The sequence below is a fragment of the Phaenicophaeus curvirostris genome, chromosome 1 (genome assembly GCF_032191515.1).
Source record: "Phaenicophaeus curvirostris isolate KB17595 chromosome 1, BPBGC_Pcur_1.0, whole genome shotgun sequence".
Lineage (NCBI taxonomy): Eukaryota > Metazoa > Chordata > Aves > Cuculiformes > Cuculidae > Phaenicophaeus > Phaenicophaeus curvirostris.
Genome location: NC_091392.1, coordinates 85,271,292 through 85,291,803, shown reverse-complemented (window position 1 = coordinate 85,291,803; position 20,512 = coordinate 85,271,292). Strand labels below are relative to the sequence as shown.

Here is a 20,512-nt window from a genome sequence, read left to right as displayed (position 1 = left end):
TTTCAGCTAAAAAGCTCAAAATCCATGTAATTACATTCATGTGGCTCTGCACTTCCAAAAAAGGAACTCTATTACAAACAATTTTGTAAATGCTAATAACTAGTAAGATTTTCAAGCATATTAGTTCAGACAGTTTTGCCTTCTTCCTAGGACATAGCAAAATAAGTATTTATACTTCTACAGACAAGGAAACTCACAAGCATTTTACATGAAACTTCTGAACAGACACTCACCTGCTTAAGTGCTGGAGAGCAGGGAATGAGTTCTCCGATTCTGTTTATCCCAGCATTAATCTTCTTCTTTCGATGTCTCTCCACTAAGCAAAAATAATACGTGCCGTGTCATCTGCTTAGGCAAGTGAGCACAACAGCAGCAAACCTAGTACCAATGTAAGGGCTCAAAAATACACTATATCATGATGTATCGGAACCCATAATAATCTGAGAGAGGAAAAAATTTCCTCTAAAGTAAACCACAGTTACTGATTTAATACTTCGTGGGAACAAGACCTGTAACATAAGAAGCAATATCTTTAAAAGCTGGGGATGTTCTGGACCCCTTTGTGGAAAAAAGAAGTTACTGCAACTCCAAATTCAGGTTTTGTAATGCTTTCTAGATAAGTTTTATGAAAATCTTTTCACAAGGCAGTCTGATTACATTCAGGCATACAGAAAGCAAATTAACCAAGATTATGGAAAGAATCAATTTCCAATTTCATAAGGAAATCAGTGTCTTGTAAATGCTAATATCAAGCTTAGCACCAAAAAGAAATCATTTAGATTTTGTCAGTTTTCAGTCTTAATTTTAAATTTATATTGATGGAGCAGCCAACACTGAAAGCAGCTGAAGCTCTAGGTATATGGACTATCAGTCACGCTTTTATATGCTCAAAGGTGTAACTGTTCTGCAAGGTCTAATTATGACTGGGAATAAAGAAAATATTTAATGAGCAGTACCTGCAGGTCAGAAAATGCTTCATTTATAGTTCTCTGTTGACATAATTTACCTCTTCACGAGGCCTAAACACTGGTGCAAAGGCTCTGCACTACAAGTCTACCAGTGTAAGTACCTTTGGGCCTGTTTTCTTCAGACAGTATTAATCTTTCCACCCACCACAGTCAGTTTCCTTCAAATACAGTTCACTCTCATGTAGCTGTTTTTTTGACTGAGATGTTTTGGTGTTCTATGCAAACTAAAACTATGAGATGCATTTTTTTCCCAAAGAGCCTGGAAACACTTTTATCAGAGTATTGTGTGTTGTGCTGCTTTTGGTGGCACGCAGAAACAGGCAATGATCGGTGAGTATACATCTTTGTGCTCCTTTACAAAGGATATACTGCTTTAATTTAAAACAGTTTTATTTCAGTATGTTACTTCAATTTACATTTTTTAAACTACTAAATTACTTTCGTATCTTAGGACAGACTGGCGATGGTGAAAGAGACAGACCTAAATACACTAAACATAGCAAGACAAAGTCTCTTCTGCATTAAATTGACCATATAAATCAGAGAAGCTGTATAAACAGTAAAACCCATGGTCCTTGGGACTTATATTGCAGTGATGGGACTACGGGGAATGGCTTTAAACTGGAGAGGGGCAGATTTAGACTAGACATAAGGAAGAATTTCTTCCCTACTAGGGTGGTGAGGCACTGGCACAGGTTGCCCAGGGAAGGTGTGGCTGCCTCATCGTGGAGATGTTCAAGGCCAGGTTGGATGGGGCCTTGGGCAGCCTGGTCTGGTGGGAAGTGTCCCTGCCCATGGCAGGGGGGATGGAACTGGATGATCTTTAAGGTCCCTTCCAATCCAAACCATTCTATGATTCTACACTACTGTAACCTTGTCCTGTGGAAAACAGCAAACTAGAGATCAATCAAGAAGCCCTTCTGCACAGACATTCTGTGCAAGAGCAGAGAAATGTGTTTGGTAGGGGTTTTTCTTTTAGTATGATAAACTTCTACGGAGTAACCTTCTCCATGCAAAATACATTTTAATAGTTCAAAGCATCTGTCCTTATTTCCAAACCAAACAACGAAGTACAACATTCATACCTGCATTATGTGTCTCCCGGTTTTTCTTACTGTGAAATATAAAGCGAAAACAGAGACGTGAGACAGAAGGAAAAAAATCTGCACAACACATGTTTCTGTTATTTCCATTACAGCTAAAATTACTAAATGTTATATTCTGTTCTGTGAGCAAGAAGGTAGTATAAGTCACATTAACAAGGACTTGTCTTTAACATTGAAATTAAATAATTTCTGACAAAAACTCATACATGTTTAGATTTAAATTTCAGTATAATGAGACACAGCATAATGCTCCATTTGATTATTGTTACATATTTATAGGGCAGAGCTGAATTTTTATGTTTCTGCTCAGTGACAACTGTTACACAGCCCAGCGTTCAATAAGGCCAAATAATAATAAAAATAGAACTAATTTCTGAGCAACAAGGCAGTTAAGTATTTGACTGAAATGTTGCTTTCCATTCACTGGATCAACGAAACAGGAGAAAATGTTACCACGCAAACTGATCTTTCTAGACATGTTACCTTTAAACATCACACCTTCTGCTATCAGATGTGCTGCATTTGTGTAAGAAACCAGAATTACCATTCCTCCGCAGCTCTTCTTTAATGCTTCAAAATTCTGCCTAGGTGTAATCTGGGCACGTGAGGGTTGTCTTTGCTTTCAGATGTGCACCTTGAATTTCTGGACCAATGGCAACCAGGTCAGAATCACTGTGCAATGCCTCAAATTGCTTTGCTGGAAGTCACTAACTTCCAAATGTATACTCTACACACACAAATCAGATGTACGGTATACATGCAGCAATCCAAATGCCTTCAGGAAATACAGTAAAGAAAAGGACTTGTTTTCTGGAAATAGAAATATTCTAGAAAAAAAGTATCTTTCAAAAGATTTCTGTCCAGCAGTGCACTCTCAGTCTAGATGTTTGTCTGGATTATGCAAAGAGCAGTGTCCACCATTACAGCACAGTCCAGAACTAACAAGGAATCTGAAGGGAGAAGCAAGACACGTGGATGACACACTGGGGCATGTATCCTTTGCGCTTTGAGTTGAGACACATTTATTTCTGGTAACTCATCAAAAGTACTGTGCTTCCAGAGTAACTCCGACAATGATCACAAGACAGTAATGCTACTGCAGATGGTCAGATCTGGAGACATTTACTAAGAAATAATGCCTAAAGATGAGCACCTTCAAGTCTAATAAATACCAATTGAAGGCTGCACACCTGTTCTACAACTATTAAAGAAGTGATTCATCTTCTGCTCATTGAAAACTTGCACCACCAGAACAGGAATGAATGTTATAACTATCATTTTAAGTGTTTTCTTATTTTACAGTAAAATACAGATCTCCCACTTATACCCAAACCAATCATCTGCCAGTCAGAACTGATCATATATCCTAAATATAGACAAGAATATAAGGGCTGGAGAGGCCCAGCTGCCCTTTAATTCCCATTACCAATACAGAACCAAAAATAATCTATTAGTGGGGTAAGAAAGAGTCACAAAATCCATGAAGGACAAACCAATTCTATCTCTGAGCTTTTCTTATCATAAATCATATCCTACATGGCTAGTTAGCATGAGATGAATGCTATATTTAACCAGGGACTGAAAGATTCCCCCACCAATCAGGAACCAGATTAACAACAAATGAAAACCTGGAAAACTTTTAATGAGTACCGAGTCTCTCTGCTACAAACTTTGGTCATACCACTGCTGTTCAATCTCAAGATGCATTTTGTGTTCCAGCAGAGGTTTGAGATGCAAGATCCACATTCCACTGGGAGCTGAGGAAGAGATCTAACTTATTCTGTCAAAACTAGTGTAGTGACCCCCCTTGATCTCTACAAGGAGACTCTATAATAATACAGTTGCACTCTAATCAAGCTAGTGACACAGTTTTATGCACATCAGAGCGGTAGATGCAATAATCAAAGAATCTCCATTGCCTGGGTGGCCCAGGAAGGCATGTCCTCCTCAATGAATAATGCGGCGCAGACAGGGGAAGAGAGAAATGAAGTTTTGCAGCCATAGTTCCCAAACTTTTTGATCAGCCCAGGTCAACACTCAGAACTTCTTGTCAATACCCTTACTGCCAAACTTTAAGCTAGAAACTACATAACTGGATGTGACCACAGACTACAGAACTACAAAACAGTCTCTTTCCCACAGAAACTCACCGATGTTGCTTCTTAGTAGGAGTCTCATTCTCTGTCATCTCTGGCATGGTTTCGGAGAAGAGAGCCTAAAGAAAACGTGGAAGGAATTAACAACTCCTGCAATCATTAGAACTCTTAACACATGACATTTGTTACATCGTTTTGCCTTCAACCACAAGGACAGGGCCATACCACAATGTATGCACAAGTCCATCACCTTGATCTACAATGGTTGGCCATTAAAAAAAGAATTATGCTACCTATTGGGATACTTTATTAACTGCTGCTCTCTATGATGAACTGGTTTCCTTTTCCTCAATTACTTTAAATATAAAAACAACTATATTTCCAACCACTGTAAGGAATCAAGAAGGAAAATTAGAGTGTATGATTGTTTTTTGAATGGGAAGAAGTATAGATGAACTCTCTTTCATCAGCCCTTCCTAACTGAATAAGCACTCAATTCCCAGTTCTAAGTAAAACACGAATGCTAAGCAAAATACAAGCTATAATGAGGACATTTAATTAGACAGATTAACAACGTTGTTAATGTAGCAAATTACAAAACTCACTTGCTATTGAATTAATGTACACTTAAAATGGTCAAGAATTTTTACACCCTCAGTTCTCAAGATACATAAAACTCAGTTAGAAATAAAGTTATGAAATAAAGTTATACATAACAGCCTAACAAATTGCATCTAACTGGTCCTCAGCTTGAACACATCAGTAGCCTGTATTTAGACAAATAAAATCATTATGAAAAAAGGTTAGATAAAATCAATGATGGTTGAGCATGTATCTGCCAGAGGAATAAATTTTAAAGAGCAAGTAACACAGTATACTGTAGATCGCAACAGGAAATTAAGAAAAAGAAATCTGGTTTTGATAGGGCTGAGGTCTCATTTAGTTTCATGCTTCTGCTCATTCTCTCACCAACCAACCTGTTACTGCAACTCTTCCCATGGGCCCTCAGGCTCCTCGTGGCTTCACCTCTCCCTGGCTCCTCCTGGAAAGCTCATCAGCTTCTTTTAACAGGCTTCGTATCTTTAGGGTATTTTTTTGTTTGTTTGTTTGTACTGCAAGGAAGTGGGGGTGGTTTTTAATATAACTTTCAACACAGAACAGTAAAGCGAGCCTACCATTACTGACACTAACATCAAAAACAAGAAAAGAAAATCCTTACAAACCAGAAAACCAACCATCTTTAGAGCCCCCAGACCATTGAAGCATACGCTTTGGAAAAGGTTCTCTGCACGCGTCTGTGTGTAAAATTAATAGAAATAATCTTTAGTGTGCCAGAGCAGAACTCGGATTATATTCCCCAGTCTCTGTATTCTGAAAGGTTAATTGAATGTAGCGCTATCATTCAGTAAAGATTAACTGAAGAGAAACATGGGAACTGATGCTGTTGACCATTCTACCCCTTCTTTAAGGACTTTCTCTAGTCCTGTGAAGACACGGGAAATGCTGGCAAACCATGAAGTAAAGCAAACAGGTGATATCCTGTGAATAAGATCCAGCTTGGGGAACTCAAAAATGCATAAAGTCTTTAGGAACCTAATCCAACTCCTCCACCTACACAACAGTGTTCACACCTCCAAGACGAATTACAGCATTACACCACTCCACTGGGCATTACATACAGCCTACCCGAAACATGATCGCCACAAACTTTCCTAGCCCATCAATGAAAGCATATCACTTTCTATTTATATTTCCCTACAGGCTTTGCTTTTTCCATTCCCAGTGGCCATGCTCTGCATGAATTACGAAAAAACAAAGTTAACAGAGTCTGTTACTGTGTGAGAAAGTAGTGGCACAACTTCAGCACTTTCATTCACTCTCTTATAAATTACCTTGTGCTACTTCATCTTAAAAAGATATTTCCTCTCCTTTAAATCCATTTAGCTTAATTTGCCAAGAGTTTCATTTTTGTGTATGCGTAGTAAGACTAGGCCAGTTCTCTAGGAGAGTTTAGCTGGTATGCAATTATGATTTCATATATATAATATATATAAAAGGAAAACCTGGTTAGAGCCAAGGCATCTTTTACACTGCTGGCAACCACAGAGATGTTCACACATACACTGAGAGACCGAGGTCAGCACACCTTGTTTCAGTGGGGTTTTTTCCAGCTGTGTCAAAGCAGCCCAGCAGAATTTATATCCATTAAGGCTATCAGCAAAGACACAAGAAGCAGGGTAGCCAGTAACACTATGCTCTTGTATATCCATCATTAAGATCATGCCTTGTGTACAGGGTAAAATAGCTACTCAAGGGGGCAAAGGGGTCATTTAATTTAGAAACAGCACTGCATACACTGTGTAGTGGGGTAAGAATGTGAGCAAAGAGAATGCAGACATAGTTATGGTACAGCAAAGCTCACAAATGTTGCGCTTACAAAAGGGAAGATGCTGGATGGCATCGTGTGGCAGTCTCGTACCCAGTTTCTTCATTTTTCTGCACTGTCTATAAGGACAGAGTTGTTGCATCTGTTACTGGGTACTATTAGACCATGGCAAGGATAATGGAAATTGGAGGAAAACAGGTCTTAGTTTTCATGAACTTAACATTTTTTTAAAGACTAATGTATTCACCAAGCAACCAGATTTTTTAATCTTGCAAATTTACGCAACTTCAGGAATATTTCTGTATTGCAGTGTACTTAATATAGAAAGCATTAGTGTGAACTCAGATTCCTAAGTGCCATGCAAGGCTACAGATAAAGCACAACTATGTCGGGGTAAAGGGTGTAAAAAAGCACCCAACCACAAACACCCTCCTCCAGAACAGACAAAGCTCTTCTGACACCACCTGCTTCTCCCCGCACACAATCCAGATAACATCCACAACCCCATCTCCCCACTGCCCCAACTCAGAGCACCCATTTCTCCATCCCAACACAGGCTCTTCGTACTTCTACATTCTTCTGCCCAGGGTCCACGTCTCTTCAGCTCAATTCTTGTTCCTATTACCAGCATTCTTATCTCCCAATCTACACAGTTTTCTGATTGCCTTATTTCTTCCGCCTTAGCAGATGCCTTAAATGATTCAGCAATATACTGCATATAATATTTGAGAATATATGCAAGGCCTTAGAAGTTTGTGCTGTAATTTATTACTACAGCTTGTAACAGAAAGTTCTTATTACACGGTGTCAAAGACTCTGGTATTTTTCTTCTCCCCCTACCTTTTCTTTTTGAAATTATGCCCGAATGATGCCATTCACTGCACATTCCAAGACAGATGCCACACAATATACAATGACAGCGTGAGCCTCACAAACTATCAAACACAAAAACCTTAAAATTTGTATTTGGTATACTTCAACTTTGCTGGGATCTACAGCCCATTTCATATAGAAGATGGGGTACAGGAATGCAATGAATTTTATTCTAATCTCACTTTACTGTTGAATTTTTTTAAGTTAGAAGTTTATCATTCAACCAATGTCTCCTCAAAAGCTTCAAAGCAGGTTTTTTTTCCTCATCACTCCCACAATGAAGAAACAATTCAACATTTATATTTATTTGCTATTAAGGTTCCCTCAAGCTTTATGCAGTTTACAGCTCTTACAATATCAACCTGAAATACTGATTTTAATTTAAATGTAATGTCATCCCCAGAAATGAAAATCTATTTTGTGTTCTGGAGATTTAAGTTCAATGGACTTTAATCTTGTCTATAGTTCTGAAAAGGTGGGCTAGGAAACTAAAAACCAAATTGTTTTGAAACGCTTTCTTGTCTACCACCCACCTTTGCAGCATTCAGCAACTCATTTTATGAAATCTTTTCTTCAGAACATATGCACTCAGCAGATTTAGTTTTTAAAGAAAAACTTAGTTTAGATTATTTTATTTGACATCCAAGACCAGGTTGGATAGGGCTTTAAGCAACCTGATCCAGTGGAAGGTACCCCCACCTATGGCAGGGGATTGGAACTGGATGATCTTTAAGATCCCTTCCAACCCAAACAATTCTATGATTCCATGCTTAACTTTTCACTCTTTATTTAGGAAGTGTTTCAACCTTCCTCAAATTAATAAAGCTACTCCATTTCTCTACTTGAAGCAGAGTCTTCAATTTTTAGCTACGCATATTCTGTAAAATTACCAGCAATCCAAATCTTTCTTGCTCTTAACATACTCTAGCAAGCTTACACTGTTGCATTGCTACAACCTTACAGCTCTTAGTAGTTTTGTACACCTCATGCAGTTCACCATGATTTACAGCTAAGATCAGTTCCAAGGCATGGATAGTAACTACTCAAATGATATTTTTCTTTTCGGCAAGACAGTGTCCTCTTCATTTGTGTGACTGCTGGAGCTCTCTTTTCCAGCCTTCCATGCATGTTTAAAGCAAGGTGAGCCTCAACCAGGGCCTTAATCCAAGCTTTTAATCACAAGCAAGGAGCCCTTGAGAAAAAGAGACACGATTTACTGCCTTTTCTGTATTCCCCCTTGAAACATTTCTATTCTGATTTTGCATTTACCTAATAAAGCAATTGCAAGAAATGAAACTTGACAGCTTACCTTGTGATTGTTAACTATGTGTACTGACTAATTTTGCCTATAAAGGTAACCTGTTAAGCCTAATCAAAAAGGACTGTATTTCCTGGTAAGAGTAAAAAATCCCTTTGATATCTTTCAGTTTGGTTTCTGAAGGTTTTCTTGCTACTGCTTCATGCCTCTTCATCCATCCACTCACAACAGCTGGTCCCACAGACTGAACCCAGCGAAGTCTCTCAACAACACTAAGTTCTGAGATGTTTACCAACCCCTGACACCGAGCAGAGAAAGAGGAGTGAGGTCAGTGCCAACCGTTAAGTGAGTGGATACTGCTCAGGTCCGTGATGAGCTGGCGTCAGACTGGTCACAGCATGCACCAGCTTTTGCCGAGGAAGATATATGAGGTATTAAAGGGCAGGAAAGACCTATCTCAACTTTTCACAAAAAACACATTCCTGATGCAAACCAGCCAACAGTTTCCTAGGGTAACCAGATTGCTCCCAGAGCTTCTGCAAAAGTTAAGAAAAGAAAATCAATGCCAGTAAAGTAAAACCTGTTAAACAAGCCAGACACTTTTTTTTTTAAGGTGTCTGCAGACACCTTAAAAACACATAGATACATAACAGATGGAAAACAACTTCACTGCTTTTAGAATTGTTTTCTCTACCTCTTTTGTTTGCACCATCTAAACTCAAATACATTGGTATTCTTCCTCCTGCTGACCTAAAGTAATAAAAGTTTCAGAAAAACAATTTACAAGAACATGCAAGAGAAACAGAAAGAAAACTTCCTCTTTCTTTTTTAACAGCATTGGAGGAAGAAGCAGGGTTATCACTCAAGTTATATTCCTTCATATCTAAATTATTTTTGTTTTCATTTATAATTTTCATAACATTAAAGACATAATTGCTCACGACCATTTACTAACAAGCAGATTCAGGACAGCATAGTTCATAGAATTATAGAATAGAATCACAGTTCTATGATTCTGTAGAATCATAGAATCTAGAGTCACCAGGTTGGAAGAGACCTCTGAGATCACCGAGTCCAACCATACCTATCTGCCACTAAACCATATCCTTAAGTACCTCATCTATCCACCTTTTAAATACCTCCAAGGGACGGAGACTCCACCACCTCCCTGGGCAGCCTGTGCCACAGCTTCATCACTCTGTCAGTAAAGAAATTTTTCCTCATTTCCAATCTAAACTTCCCCTGGTGCAACTTGAGGCCATTCCTCCTTGTCCTACCACTTGTCGCTTGGGAGAAGAGACTAACATCCACCTCACCACAACCTCCTTTCAGGTAGTTATAGAGAGCAGTAAGGTCCCCTCAGCCTCCTCTTCTCCAGGCTAAACAACCCCAGTTTCCTCAGCTGCTCCTCATATTCTATGATTCTGAGAATCCTGACCAGATCTGCTTCAGAAACTTCAGGAAAAAAAGAAACTTCCCTATGAATCACCAAAAGAATCATCTCTCACATTTATTCTTCTTGCTCTACTGTTGTTGCCCCTAAGGTCTGCCTATGTTAGTACAGCCTCATTTATTTTTAAACCTTAGAGGAGGGGCAGAGAGACAGAGAGATCATGCCTAACGAACCAAGTATTTTACTCGCTCATGATGTTCTGAAAACTATTCAAGGAGAGGTTTGCATCCAAGACGTGAGCTGCTGCCACTCATCTTGCGATGTGGATGCTTGCCAGATAGTTTTGAACATTACTGCCAGAGATAAAGCTGCAAATTATTTCAGTTAGATTTAACAGAGATGTTCAAACTAAAGATACCTGAGCCCCAGTGATCGGGGAAAGTAGGCACGCCTTCTTAACAACCACTTTCAAAGAGGAAATTTAAAAACAAGATCAGTATATATCAGGCACCAGAAAATGGAACCAATAGATGCAAACCCATAGGATTCATCAGTTCCAGCACTTTAGAAATTATTTATTTAGCTTAGGAGAATTGCTGTGCATGAGCTATCCAGGGGTAAATAAATAGTTCTGAAAGCACTAGAAAAAGCAAATAAGACTCCTGCAGAAACTTAGCACTGACAACACAGCAGAAACTAAAACCAGATTTCCAAGTTATTACTTCACAGAGGTTTGAAAGGAATGGATAAAGGAAACGGACAGACTGATACCATGCCATGATCCTGCAAGTTATACTTCATTAGAAAATGCCTTACCTCCACCTTCTTCTTCTATAACCATCCGAAATCACTTCCCTATTGCCACCTGAGACTGACTTGGCAAGGATATTTTGAAGTGATACTCAAAATATCCTTGCCATCTCCTCTGCGCTACTTAGCAAGGAGCCAGCTCAAACAGGTAAGTTTTCCAAGTGAAGAAAGACATGGTCTTCCTAACCCTGCCCAGAGTAAAACAGAAAAAACACAGCCAAAGTGACTGCAAACCCTCTTGAGCCAATTTACAGGTGGGAATCTCTACATCATGGCAACCACAGCAACTGTAAAACACGACCTCGACAGACGCCACTATTCAGATAAAGGCAGTATTTAATAATCCAAATGATCCACTTTTGAGACTGTGCATCACTTTTGGTCACTGACTTAAACAAAAACAAATCTAAGAAGCCCTCAACCCTCCCCCACTTCCATTTAATCGGACACTGACATCAGCTAAGTGCCTGACAGCTGCCTCCAACAGACATTGTGAACCGGAGCCACGGAGAGAGCAAGAGAGAAGAAAGAGTGTGCAAGTGTTGGGTATGCGAGTGGTCAGAAGCTCAGAGGCAGAGCTGCAGCCCTCAGCTAACACCTCAGAGCAAGGAAATTGCAACTGAGAAGTATGGAACGCTGGCATGCTGACTGAATAAAGGTGAACGCTATAACAAATAGTAATCATCAGTATTTTTAATAGTTTGGATACAAATGGTAACTGCTGCAGTTTTAACTAAAGATAATGATGACAGGCCAGTCGTCATGTAGGCAAGATGTGACTACAGCATTATAATTATTGACTCTTACTTTCTTTTAATGCACTCTTCTGAGAGATTCTTAGGTCCTAAAGTAGGTTACAGTATTACAGAATCACAGAACAGTTGAGGTTGGAAGGGACCTCTGGAGGACATTTGGTCCAACCTCCCCCTGCTAAAGCAGGGCCACATACAGCCAGTTGCCTGAGACCTCGTCCAGACAGCTTTTGAATACCTCCAAGGATGGAGACTCCACAGCCTCCATGTACAACCTGCTCCAGGGCTGCCACCCTCACAGTAAAAAACGTGTTTTCTGATGTTCAGATGGACATTCCTGCTTGTGTCCATTATCTCTTGTTTTGTCACTGTGCACTGCTGAAAATAATCTGTCTCCATCTTTCTCTGCACCCTTCCTTTAGGTATTTATGTATTTTGATGAGATCCCCCCTAGGCCTTCTCTTCTTCAGGTTGAACAGCCCCAGCTCTTTCAGCCTCATCTCACAGGAGAGACACTGGAGTCCCTTCACCATCTTTTTGGCCCTTCACTGGACTCTCTTCAGTATGTCCATCTCTCTCGTACTGAGGAGCCCAAAACTGGACACAGAACTCCAAGTGTGGCCTCACCAGCGCTGAATAAAGGGGAGCGATCACCTCCCTTGACTTGCTGGCAATGGTTTACCAGATAAGGATACCACGCGCTTTCCTTGCAGCGAGGTCTCACTGCAGACTCATGTTCACATTAGTGTCCACCAAGACCCCTCAGATCCTTTTCTGCCAAGCTGCTATCAGGCTGGGTGGCCCCCAGCGTGTACTGCTGCATGGAGTTGTCCATCCCCAGGTAAAGGGCTGCACTGCCCCTTGTTGAACTTCATGAAGTTCCTGACAGCCGATTTCTCCAGCTTATCGAGGTCCCTCTGGCTGGCAGCGTGATCCTCTGGTCTATCAGCCACTCCTCACAGTTCGGTGTCATCAACAAAGTCCCTGAGGATACACTCTGTCCTGTCACCCAGATCATTAATGAAGGTGTTCAACAGGATCGGAGCCAGTATGAACCCCTGGAACACAGCACTAGTCACTGGCCTCCAAACAGAGTTTGTGCTCACCACCTTCTGGGACCAGCCCTTCAGCCTGTTCTCAATTCAACTCTGCTCACACTGAGATTTGAGTTACATTGAGGTAACCTACAGCTGAAACCTGATGCATCGCAAAGTAATAGTTTTTGCTTGTATTAGTTATTTTATCAGAATCTGAGTTACAATGAGTTACACTGCAACATATGCTAAACTGGCCACTTAATTTTCCTTAATTAGCAAATTGCCCTTACAGCAGTATTAGAGAAGTATGTAAGATGGTTACCCCCTGCTTGCATCCTGTCTGCTGAGAGATGTGGCCTCTCCCCAGCTTCCCTGGCACGCACACAGGAAGCCAGATGACAATATAACTTCAATTTAGAATTTACTCCGTAAAAGGATTGCAAAGACGCCCCCTACTCCCAGAAAAGTACACTGAAACTGCTTATGTTGGTAAAAGATTGCTTCTTGCAGTGGCAGCATTGGCTTAATGTTTGTGGAACTATGATGCAAGATGATGCCAGAACTAGTTAAACTTCGATTACATGGGAAGTCTCAGAATTTACAGCAAGCGAGAGACTTACATAGAAGAATCAAGCATTTAAACTACTGATACACAATATTTAAACAGCATCTCCGAATGTTATGGATCCTCCAATGGTAAAAAAATGGTGTTCCTTATCTTCTTCCTGATGTGGAGTTGCTCAGTGTTGGCCTTGCATCATTTTATTAGTGCAGTAAGAGCAGCTGTAGTACTGAGCAAAAGGCAATTTCCAACTGATCTGTGTTCAATTTCTAGCTAACAACTTCACTGATGCATGAAAGCAAAGCAGAGTCCAACTTCAAAGGTTGAAGACTGGCATGAATTAAATGTCCCACAAGCCTCCCGCTCATTACAGATGCAGGCAGACGCTCCAAATGGCCAACATTTTCCCGCACTTTAAACTTCAGTTACTTGAAGAGGGAACAGAACATTTTAAAGTTAAATTCTCCTCTTCCCATAAAACCTTTACACTTCTTTTAACAGAGTCAGCAGCCTAAGGAACAGTGTTTTCAATAATCTCCTCATGGCACCGCCCACCACATCAGTGACTTCCACATCACAAGACTTGAGAAACCTGCGTTTAGACCTAAAAGTTAATAGATCCACACTGATCATTCCAGCCTCACTAGAGACGGTCCACAAAGAACTCATTTTGGTATGAGAGTGCAGGCATGACCGAGATATGCTTTTAAATGGCATTGATCTCATTTCACAGTCTTCTGTCTCGGTCAATTAACCTGATAGAAGTCCAGGTAACTGGGTGAGACAGGCACCTGTTAATAGGAAGCACAAAACACTTCCAACAGTCTGCTACTTTCTTCTTATGTGAATCACAATGGCACACTGGCTGATGTAAAAGATTGCTATTGCATGTTAGTTAGTTGCAAAACTAACTCATTCCTTTTAAAAGCCCAATGCCCTAGCTTTCCATACAGGAGATACACGGAGTTTACACACAATTTTTAAGTGCTGAGCACACAGCAGAACCACTTTGGTGTTTACTCAGAACATGACAACAGTGCTACACTTGTAAGGTCAAACCATAGCACTCTTTGGTCATATGATACGCACATGTAAAAGCTGGAATTGTATCTTAACCAGCAAGTTAGGTTTGAATTATATAAACTGGGCATGGCACATCGTTTCTTCATCAGAGCTGTGACCTTTACATGTTTAACTGCAATACAAAACAAAGGAAGCCCTACTGCTCAGCCATCCAACCTGAAGTGTCTTCACTCAATTTTTCCAGAACACATCCCTCCCTCACCTTACGACTAATGCCCTTCAAAATATTAAAACGTGTTCCTTTTAACATAACTCGAATAAAGGAGTCACAAACATGACTGAGATGAAGAATATTAGCACAGGAACTAAGTTATAAAGTGACCAGCAACACTATGAGTGAGGCTGGAGACAAGTATAACGCTTCTTCAGAAGCCTGAGAGTTACATCGAGACCCATTATGAAATTAGAAGGAATATGAAAGCTGTCAGATGCTACACGCACACAGATTTTACATATCCATTTTCATTTAAACACCTGGTTTGTACACACAGCCAGGCACACGTCTCCGCTGGCAATTTGATAATTGAGTACAATGCTCAATATTGCTATTTAATTGAAAACTGTGTCAGCTGAAACACTGTGCTGCGATAGTTATTCGCTACTCTTCAAAGCGGCATAGACTTCAGGGAATTTTTGACAAGTTCTTAAGATGCAAACAGCTATGATTCATTGAGAATCCTTTCAGATCAAACGCTGTGCTACTTATACCTCGCCCCAATCACATGTCATTTACAAAGTTATTTTTAAAACCATCGTGGCTCCAAACACTTATCACAAAAACACAAGCACTACAGTACAAAAATTAAACAGCAGCACAGTTCTTGTCAAACCCAGCATGTCCCAGCCCTTCCCTACACTTTTATTTATTTATTCTACCCTGTGAAGTATCCAGCTTCACCCCACACATTGCATTAATTCACATCCAAGCAGGACGTGTCAGTTACGTCCTCACACACCTTATGCCAGCACACTTTGCAAATAAAAAGGATGCTGGAATAGAGCACTATTTCAAATCCCTCTGCTACCCAGTTTGTTACGCCTTAACACCTGGAAGCCAGGTAGGCTCTCGCAATTTCAGCACATGGGGGAGAAGCCACCAACAAGAAACCAACCTGCAAAAAGTAGCTCTTTAAATCCTCCCTTTCAAAAAGTCAGAATTATCCTTCACGTTCACCTAGGGAGAGATAAGGTGAAAAGCAGCTGGAGTAGCTTGGTCAGCGTTGTCAGTGGGACATGTTTGCTGAATGTTTGGCTTCTTGTCTGTCAGATGTCTTTGGAATTTCAGATTACGACTAAACTCCAGCTACAAATGCAGAGTCCACAATGCACACAGAACAGGAACGTGGCAGGCACGCATCACAGCGCCACCTGAGTGACAGTCACATCAGTCTGTCCCTGGTCAGCTCCCGGGGAACATTACTTGGAAAACCAGGAATGAAAGCAGCAAAGCCACTATCAAGCACTTACACCCTAATTATCTCTTTACAGTTGTCAGACTCCTCCAGGATCCACTATCGTTTTCACCTACTCCGTTAAAATCATCCCATTTATCTATAACCAAAGGGGAAAAGTAAGTCTCTAAGGGAATAAGTAATACCCAAATACTTCCAAGTTTGCAACCATTCTCAAACTGCTTCACACACCCCATATGTTATTTTGAACATAAGCACTTCAAAATCACACTCATGTGAGCATTTTCTAAGCTTATTTCCCATTCAGTGAAAAATGTATTTTCAGCTGTCAAATCTATTTTGCTGCAAAATGTACCTGTGGATCACTATCATCACGGCACTAATTGAAAGTCAAAATTAAAATAATAATAACCATTTTCACCATAGAAGTTTCTTCCCTCTCCTTTCTCCAATTACTGCACACAAATGATGAGTAAGTGACAAGGACACCCTGCAGTTTGTTAAAGTGCTATGTAACATAGTCACATAATTCAGACTGTCCCAACGCGTCGTATACGAAACACCAAAGTTAAAATCACATTTCCAAGCTGAGCTGCTACATTACCTAACTTCTGAATGCGTAACTGTCCAACCATTAAGTTACCTATCCTTAAAGTATTTAATACTCATATGTCTGGGTCGAGTCTAATAGAGGGCCGAGCTGTTACATGAAAACTAAAAATAAAGACATGCCATTTGCTATGTGTTTACGGTCAGCAGCTCAACACAGCACTATTCCTGTCTTCTCCTGACTTCCACCTTTCCTCCACAAGCTTCCCTGGACAAATGGCATCGTGTGCTACAGTGTATCCAGCCACATGTATGCTGATGGACTCCGTACACCTGTGCTGTCGTCAGTCACAAGGAGAGGGATTCTAGGTGGCCTGCTCTTAGAGTGAACAATAACTGTGATCTTCTGCAATTTGTCATTGCAAATTTCCATGAAACTATGGATCTCAACCTCCTTAAGACCTCTGCTGCTGGCACATTTGATTGAAATTGGCCAGAGAGCTAAAACTACTAAGTGGAGAAGGAATAGACAGAGGAGGCCCACAAGCCTTCTTTCCTTAGGAGATCAAGCTGAAAGCACACACAACAGGAGAAGTCAGTTCCTGGGAACTGAATTGTAAGTAAGAAAAGATGAACTTTTACAGTGTACTCTGAAGCTGACTAACGCGGCTAAGCTGGGGAGGGGATATTTATCATGGAGTGCCAGGACAGAATGAGGGGAAATGGGCTTAAGCTGAAAGAGGGGAGATTTACATTAGATATGAGGAAGAAATGTTTTTCTGTGAGGGTGATGAGGCACTGGCACAGGTTGCCCAGAGAAGTCCTGGCTGCCCCATCCCTGGAGGTGTTCAAGGCCAGGTTGGATGAGGCTTTGAGCAGCCTGATCCAGTGGAAGGTGTCCCTGTCCATGGCAGGAGGGTTGGAACCATTCAATGATTCTATGAACCTCCAGGCTGAGACGTCACACGAGCACGCAGAGGTGATGCACAGCACATTTGCTACCCTAGACTACGCTGAAAAGATGCTACAGTTGAGAAACAGTGCCCGTGTTCTGCTCGCTCCAAAGCTGCCTTTCTAAACAGCAATTTATGATCAATTGCCTCAGATCATAGAATGGTTTGGGGTTAGAATGGACCTTAAAGTTGAGCCAGTTCCAACCCGCCATGGGCAGGGACACCTCCCAACAGATCAGGCTGCTCAAAGCCCCATCCAGCCTGGCCTTTAACACTTCCAGGGATGGGGCAGCCACGAGTTCTCTGGGTGACTTGTGCCACAGGCTCACTACCCTTATGAAAAATTTCTTCCTAATCTCTAATCTACATCTCCCCCCTTCCAATCTAAAGGCATTCCCCCTTGTCCTATCACTCATGCCCTTGGAAAAAGTCCCTCCCCAGCTTTCCTGCAGCCCCTTTCAGTACTGGACGCTGCTCTAAGGTCTCCCCAGAGCCTTCTCTTCTCCAGACGGAAGAACCCAGCTGTCTCAGCCTGCCCTCATCATCAAGACTTCAAAACACTAACAACATCACAGTCTCCAAAACTCAGCTGCCTTCATTGCTACACACTCCCAGACCACACTTGGGAGACCCAACACGCACAATTGAAGCAAACAAACTTCTCAGAATCGTAAACCCTGGGCACCACCACCACTACCATCAGCACCAGCACCTCCACCAGCACTGCCATCATTTCCACCAGCACTGCCAACAGCACCAGCACCAACCTCCACCGGCACCAGCAGCACCAGTATCACTTCCATCTCCTTCTCCTCCACCAGCAGCACCACCCCCAGCAGCACCTCCACCAGCACCTGTACCACCACTAGCGCTAGTACCACCACCAGTACCATCTCCGCCATCACCACCTTCAAGTACCCCAGTTCTACCTCCTTCTCCTCCACCAGCAGCATCAGCACCTCCATCTCCACCTCCTTCTCCTCCATCTCCACCGTTGCCACCTGCACCAGCAGCACACCTCTACCACCATTCGCACCAGTACCACCACCACCACCAGCACCTCTATCACCACTAGCACTAGTACCATCTCCACCACTAGCACCCACAGCAGCACCACCACCACTTCCACCAGCACCATCTTCGAGTTCATCAGTACCACTTCCACCTCCACCAGCACTTCTATCAACACTAGCATCAGTACCAGCATCTTCTCCACCATCACCACCTGCACCAGCAGCATGATCTTCAAGACCACCAGTACCACTTCCATCTCCACATCCTCCACCATCTCCACTGCCTCTACCTCCACTAGCACCAACACCAGCACGAGTATCTCCACTAGCAGCAGTACCACCACCACCTCCACCAGCACCTACAGCATCTTCAAGCCCACCAGTACCACTTCCACCTCTATCACCACTAGCACCAGTACCAGTATCCTCCCCACCATCACCACCTGCACAAGCAACAGCACCTTCACCAGCAGCATCATCTCCACTTCCTGCACTATCTCCACCGCCTCCACCTCCACTAGCACCAACACGAGCATGTCTATCACCACTAGCACCAGTACCATCACCACCAGCAGCACCATCTTCAAGTCCGCCAGTACGACTTCCACCTCTACCAGCACCTCTGTTACCACTAGCACCAGTACAAGCACCCTCTCCACCATCACCACCTGTACCAGCAGCACGATCTTCAGTTCCACCAGTACCACTTCCATCTCCGTAACCCGCACCATCTCCATGGCCTCCACCTCCACCAGCACCAACACCAGCACCTCTATCACCACTAGCACCAGTGCCAGCACCCTCTCCACCATCATCACCTTCACCAGCAGCACCACCTCCACATCCTGCACCATCTCCACTGCTTCCACCTCCACTAGCACCAACACCAGCACCTCTATCACCACTAGCACCACCACCTCCACCCATGTGCACCACCCACACCACCTGCAGCATCTTCAAGCCCACCAGTACCACTCCCACCTTCACCAGCACCTCCGGCACCACTACCACCAGTACCAGCATCCTCTCCACCATCACCACCTGCACCAGCAGCATCACCTTCAACAGCAGCAGCACCTCCACATCCTCCACCTCCACCAGCACCACCCGCACCACCCGCAGCATCTTCAAGCCCACCAGCACCATCTCCACGTCCACCGGCACCTCCACCACCGGCAGCACCACCTCCACCTGCCCCGGCAGCACCTCCCAGCCCCCCCCAGCGCCGCCCCGCGCCCCTCCCCGCCGCCGGGAGCCCCTGTCAAGAGGCGGGTCCCGTCCCCGGTGTCTCACCGCGGGCCCGGGCGGGGGCCGCCCCACGGCCCGGACCATCCTCCGCGTCGCGCCGGGGCCCCGCCGCTCGCACGCGCGGCGCGGGGGCGGCCAATGGCGAGCGCGCGGGGGCGGGGCGGCGCGGCCAATGGGCGGGGGCCGGGGGGCGGGGCCGAGGGGGCCGCCGGCCAATGGGAGCGGCGAGAGGCGGTGCCGCCGGCCAATCGCGAGGCGGGGGAGCCCACAGCGAGGGAAGGGTCCGAAACGGGAAGTGCCGGGGAGGCTCTTAAAGGGGACACGGAGCCGTAAAGCGAGCGCCTGTCGCAACGTGCCCGGCGTGAGGAGGACGGTGCCTGAGCGCCTCGCTGAGGGCAGGGCGGGAGGGCGGGGGTTGTTCGGCTCCGGGGAGACCTTACAGCGGCCTTCCAGTGCCTGAGGGGGCTGCGGGAAAGCTGGGGAGGGGCTTTTTCTAAATCCGTGGAGGGATAGGATGAGGGGGGATGGCTTTAAGTTGAAAGGGGAAGGTTTAGCTTAGACATTAAACTCTTCACCATGAGGGTGGTGAGGCGCTGGCGCAGGCTGCCCAGGGAAGCCGTGGCTGCCCCCTCCCTGGAGGTGTTCAAGGCCAGGTTGGATGAAGCTTGGAGAACTCTGATTGACTGGGAGGTGTCCCTGCCCATGGCAGCGGGTTGCAACTGGATGATCTTTAAAGTCCCTTCCAACCCAAACCCTTCTACAATTCCTGCCAACCCTTCCCTTCCAATTACTAGTCATAACATAGCTTCCTATTTCCATCCTCCTAAGTTTTCTTCTACAGGTGTTCTGCAGCAGTTACGTCTACAGAATCATAGAATGGTTTGGAGCATTCTGCTTCGGAAACTGTCAGCCTCTGGACTGGACAGGTGCACACTCTCCTGGGTGGAAAACCTTTTCCTTATGAATAGCTGCTGCTCACAAAATAATCTTGCCACTGGCACTGAAGTGGAACA

At 43.4% G+C, this 20,512-nt stretch overlaps 1 protein-coding gene across 6 annotated transcripts in view; it reads right to left on the bottom strand.

Moving 5' to 3' along the window:
• The window catches only part of USF3 (upstream transcription factor family member 3), a 36,132-nt gene extending 16,528 nt beyond the window's left edge, over positions 1 to 19,604 (bottom strand). For 3 of the 6 annotated variants that reach the window (XR_011338265.1, XR_011338264.1, XM_069866568.1), the window contains exons 1-4: positions 19,545 to 19,604; positions 4,225 to 4,289; positions 2,054 to 2,082; positions 234 to 316 (exon numbers count right to left, since the gene is read on the bottom strand). Coding sequence is in view for 4 of the 6 variants with exons in the window: in XM_069866568.1 (XP_069722669.1) it covers positions 234 to 316; positions 2,054 to 2,082; positions 4,225 to 4,289; positions 19,545 to 19,583 (216 nt within the window). In the remaining 2 variants the exon portion in view is untranslated. Of the gene's footprint in view, positions 1 to 233; positions 317 to 2,053; positions 2,083 to 4,224; positions 4,290 to 5,147; positions 5,283 to 15,436; positions 15,570 to 15,791; positions 16,712 to 19,544 lie in introns of those variants that run through there. The other 3 variants (XM_069866587.1, XM_069866596.1, XM_069866606.1) reach the window with 3 other exon arrangements.
• Positions 19,605 to 20,512: the final 908 nt, after the last annotated feature.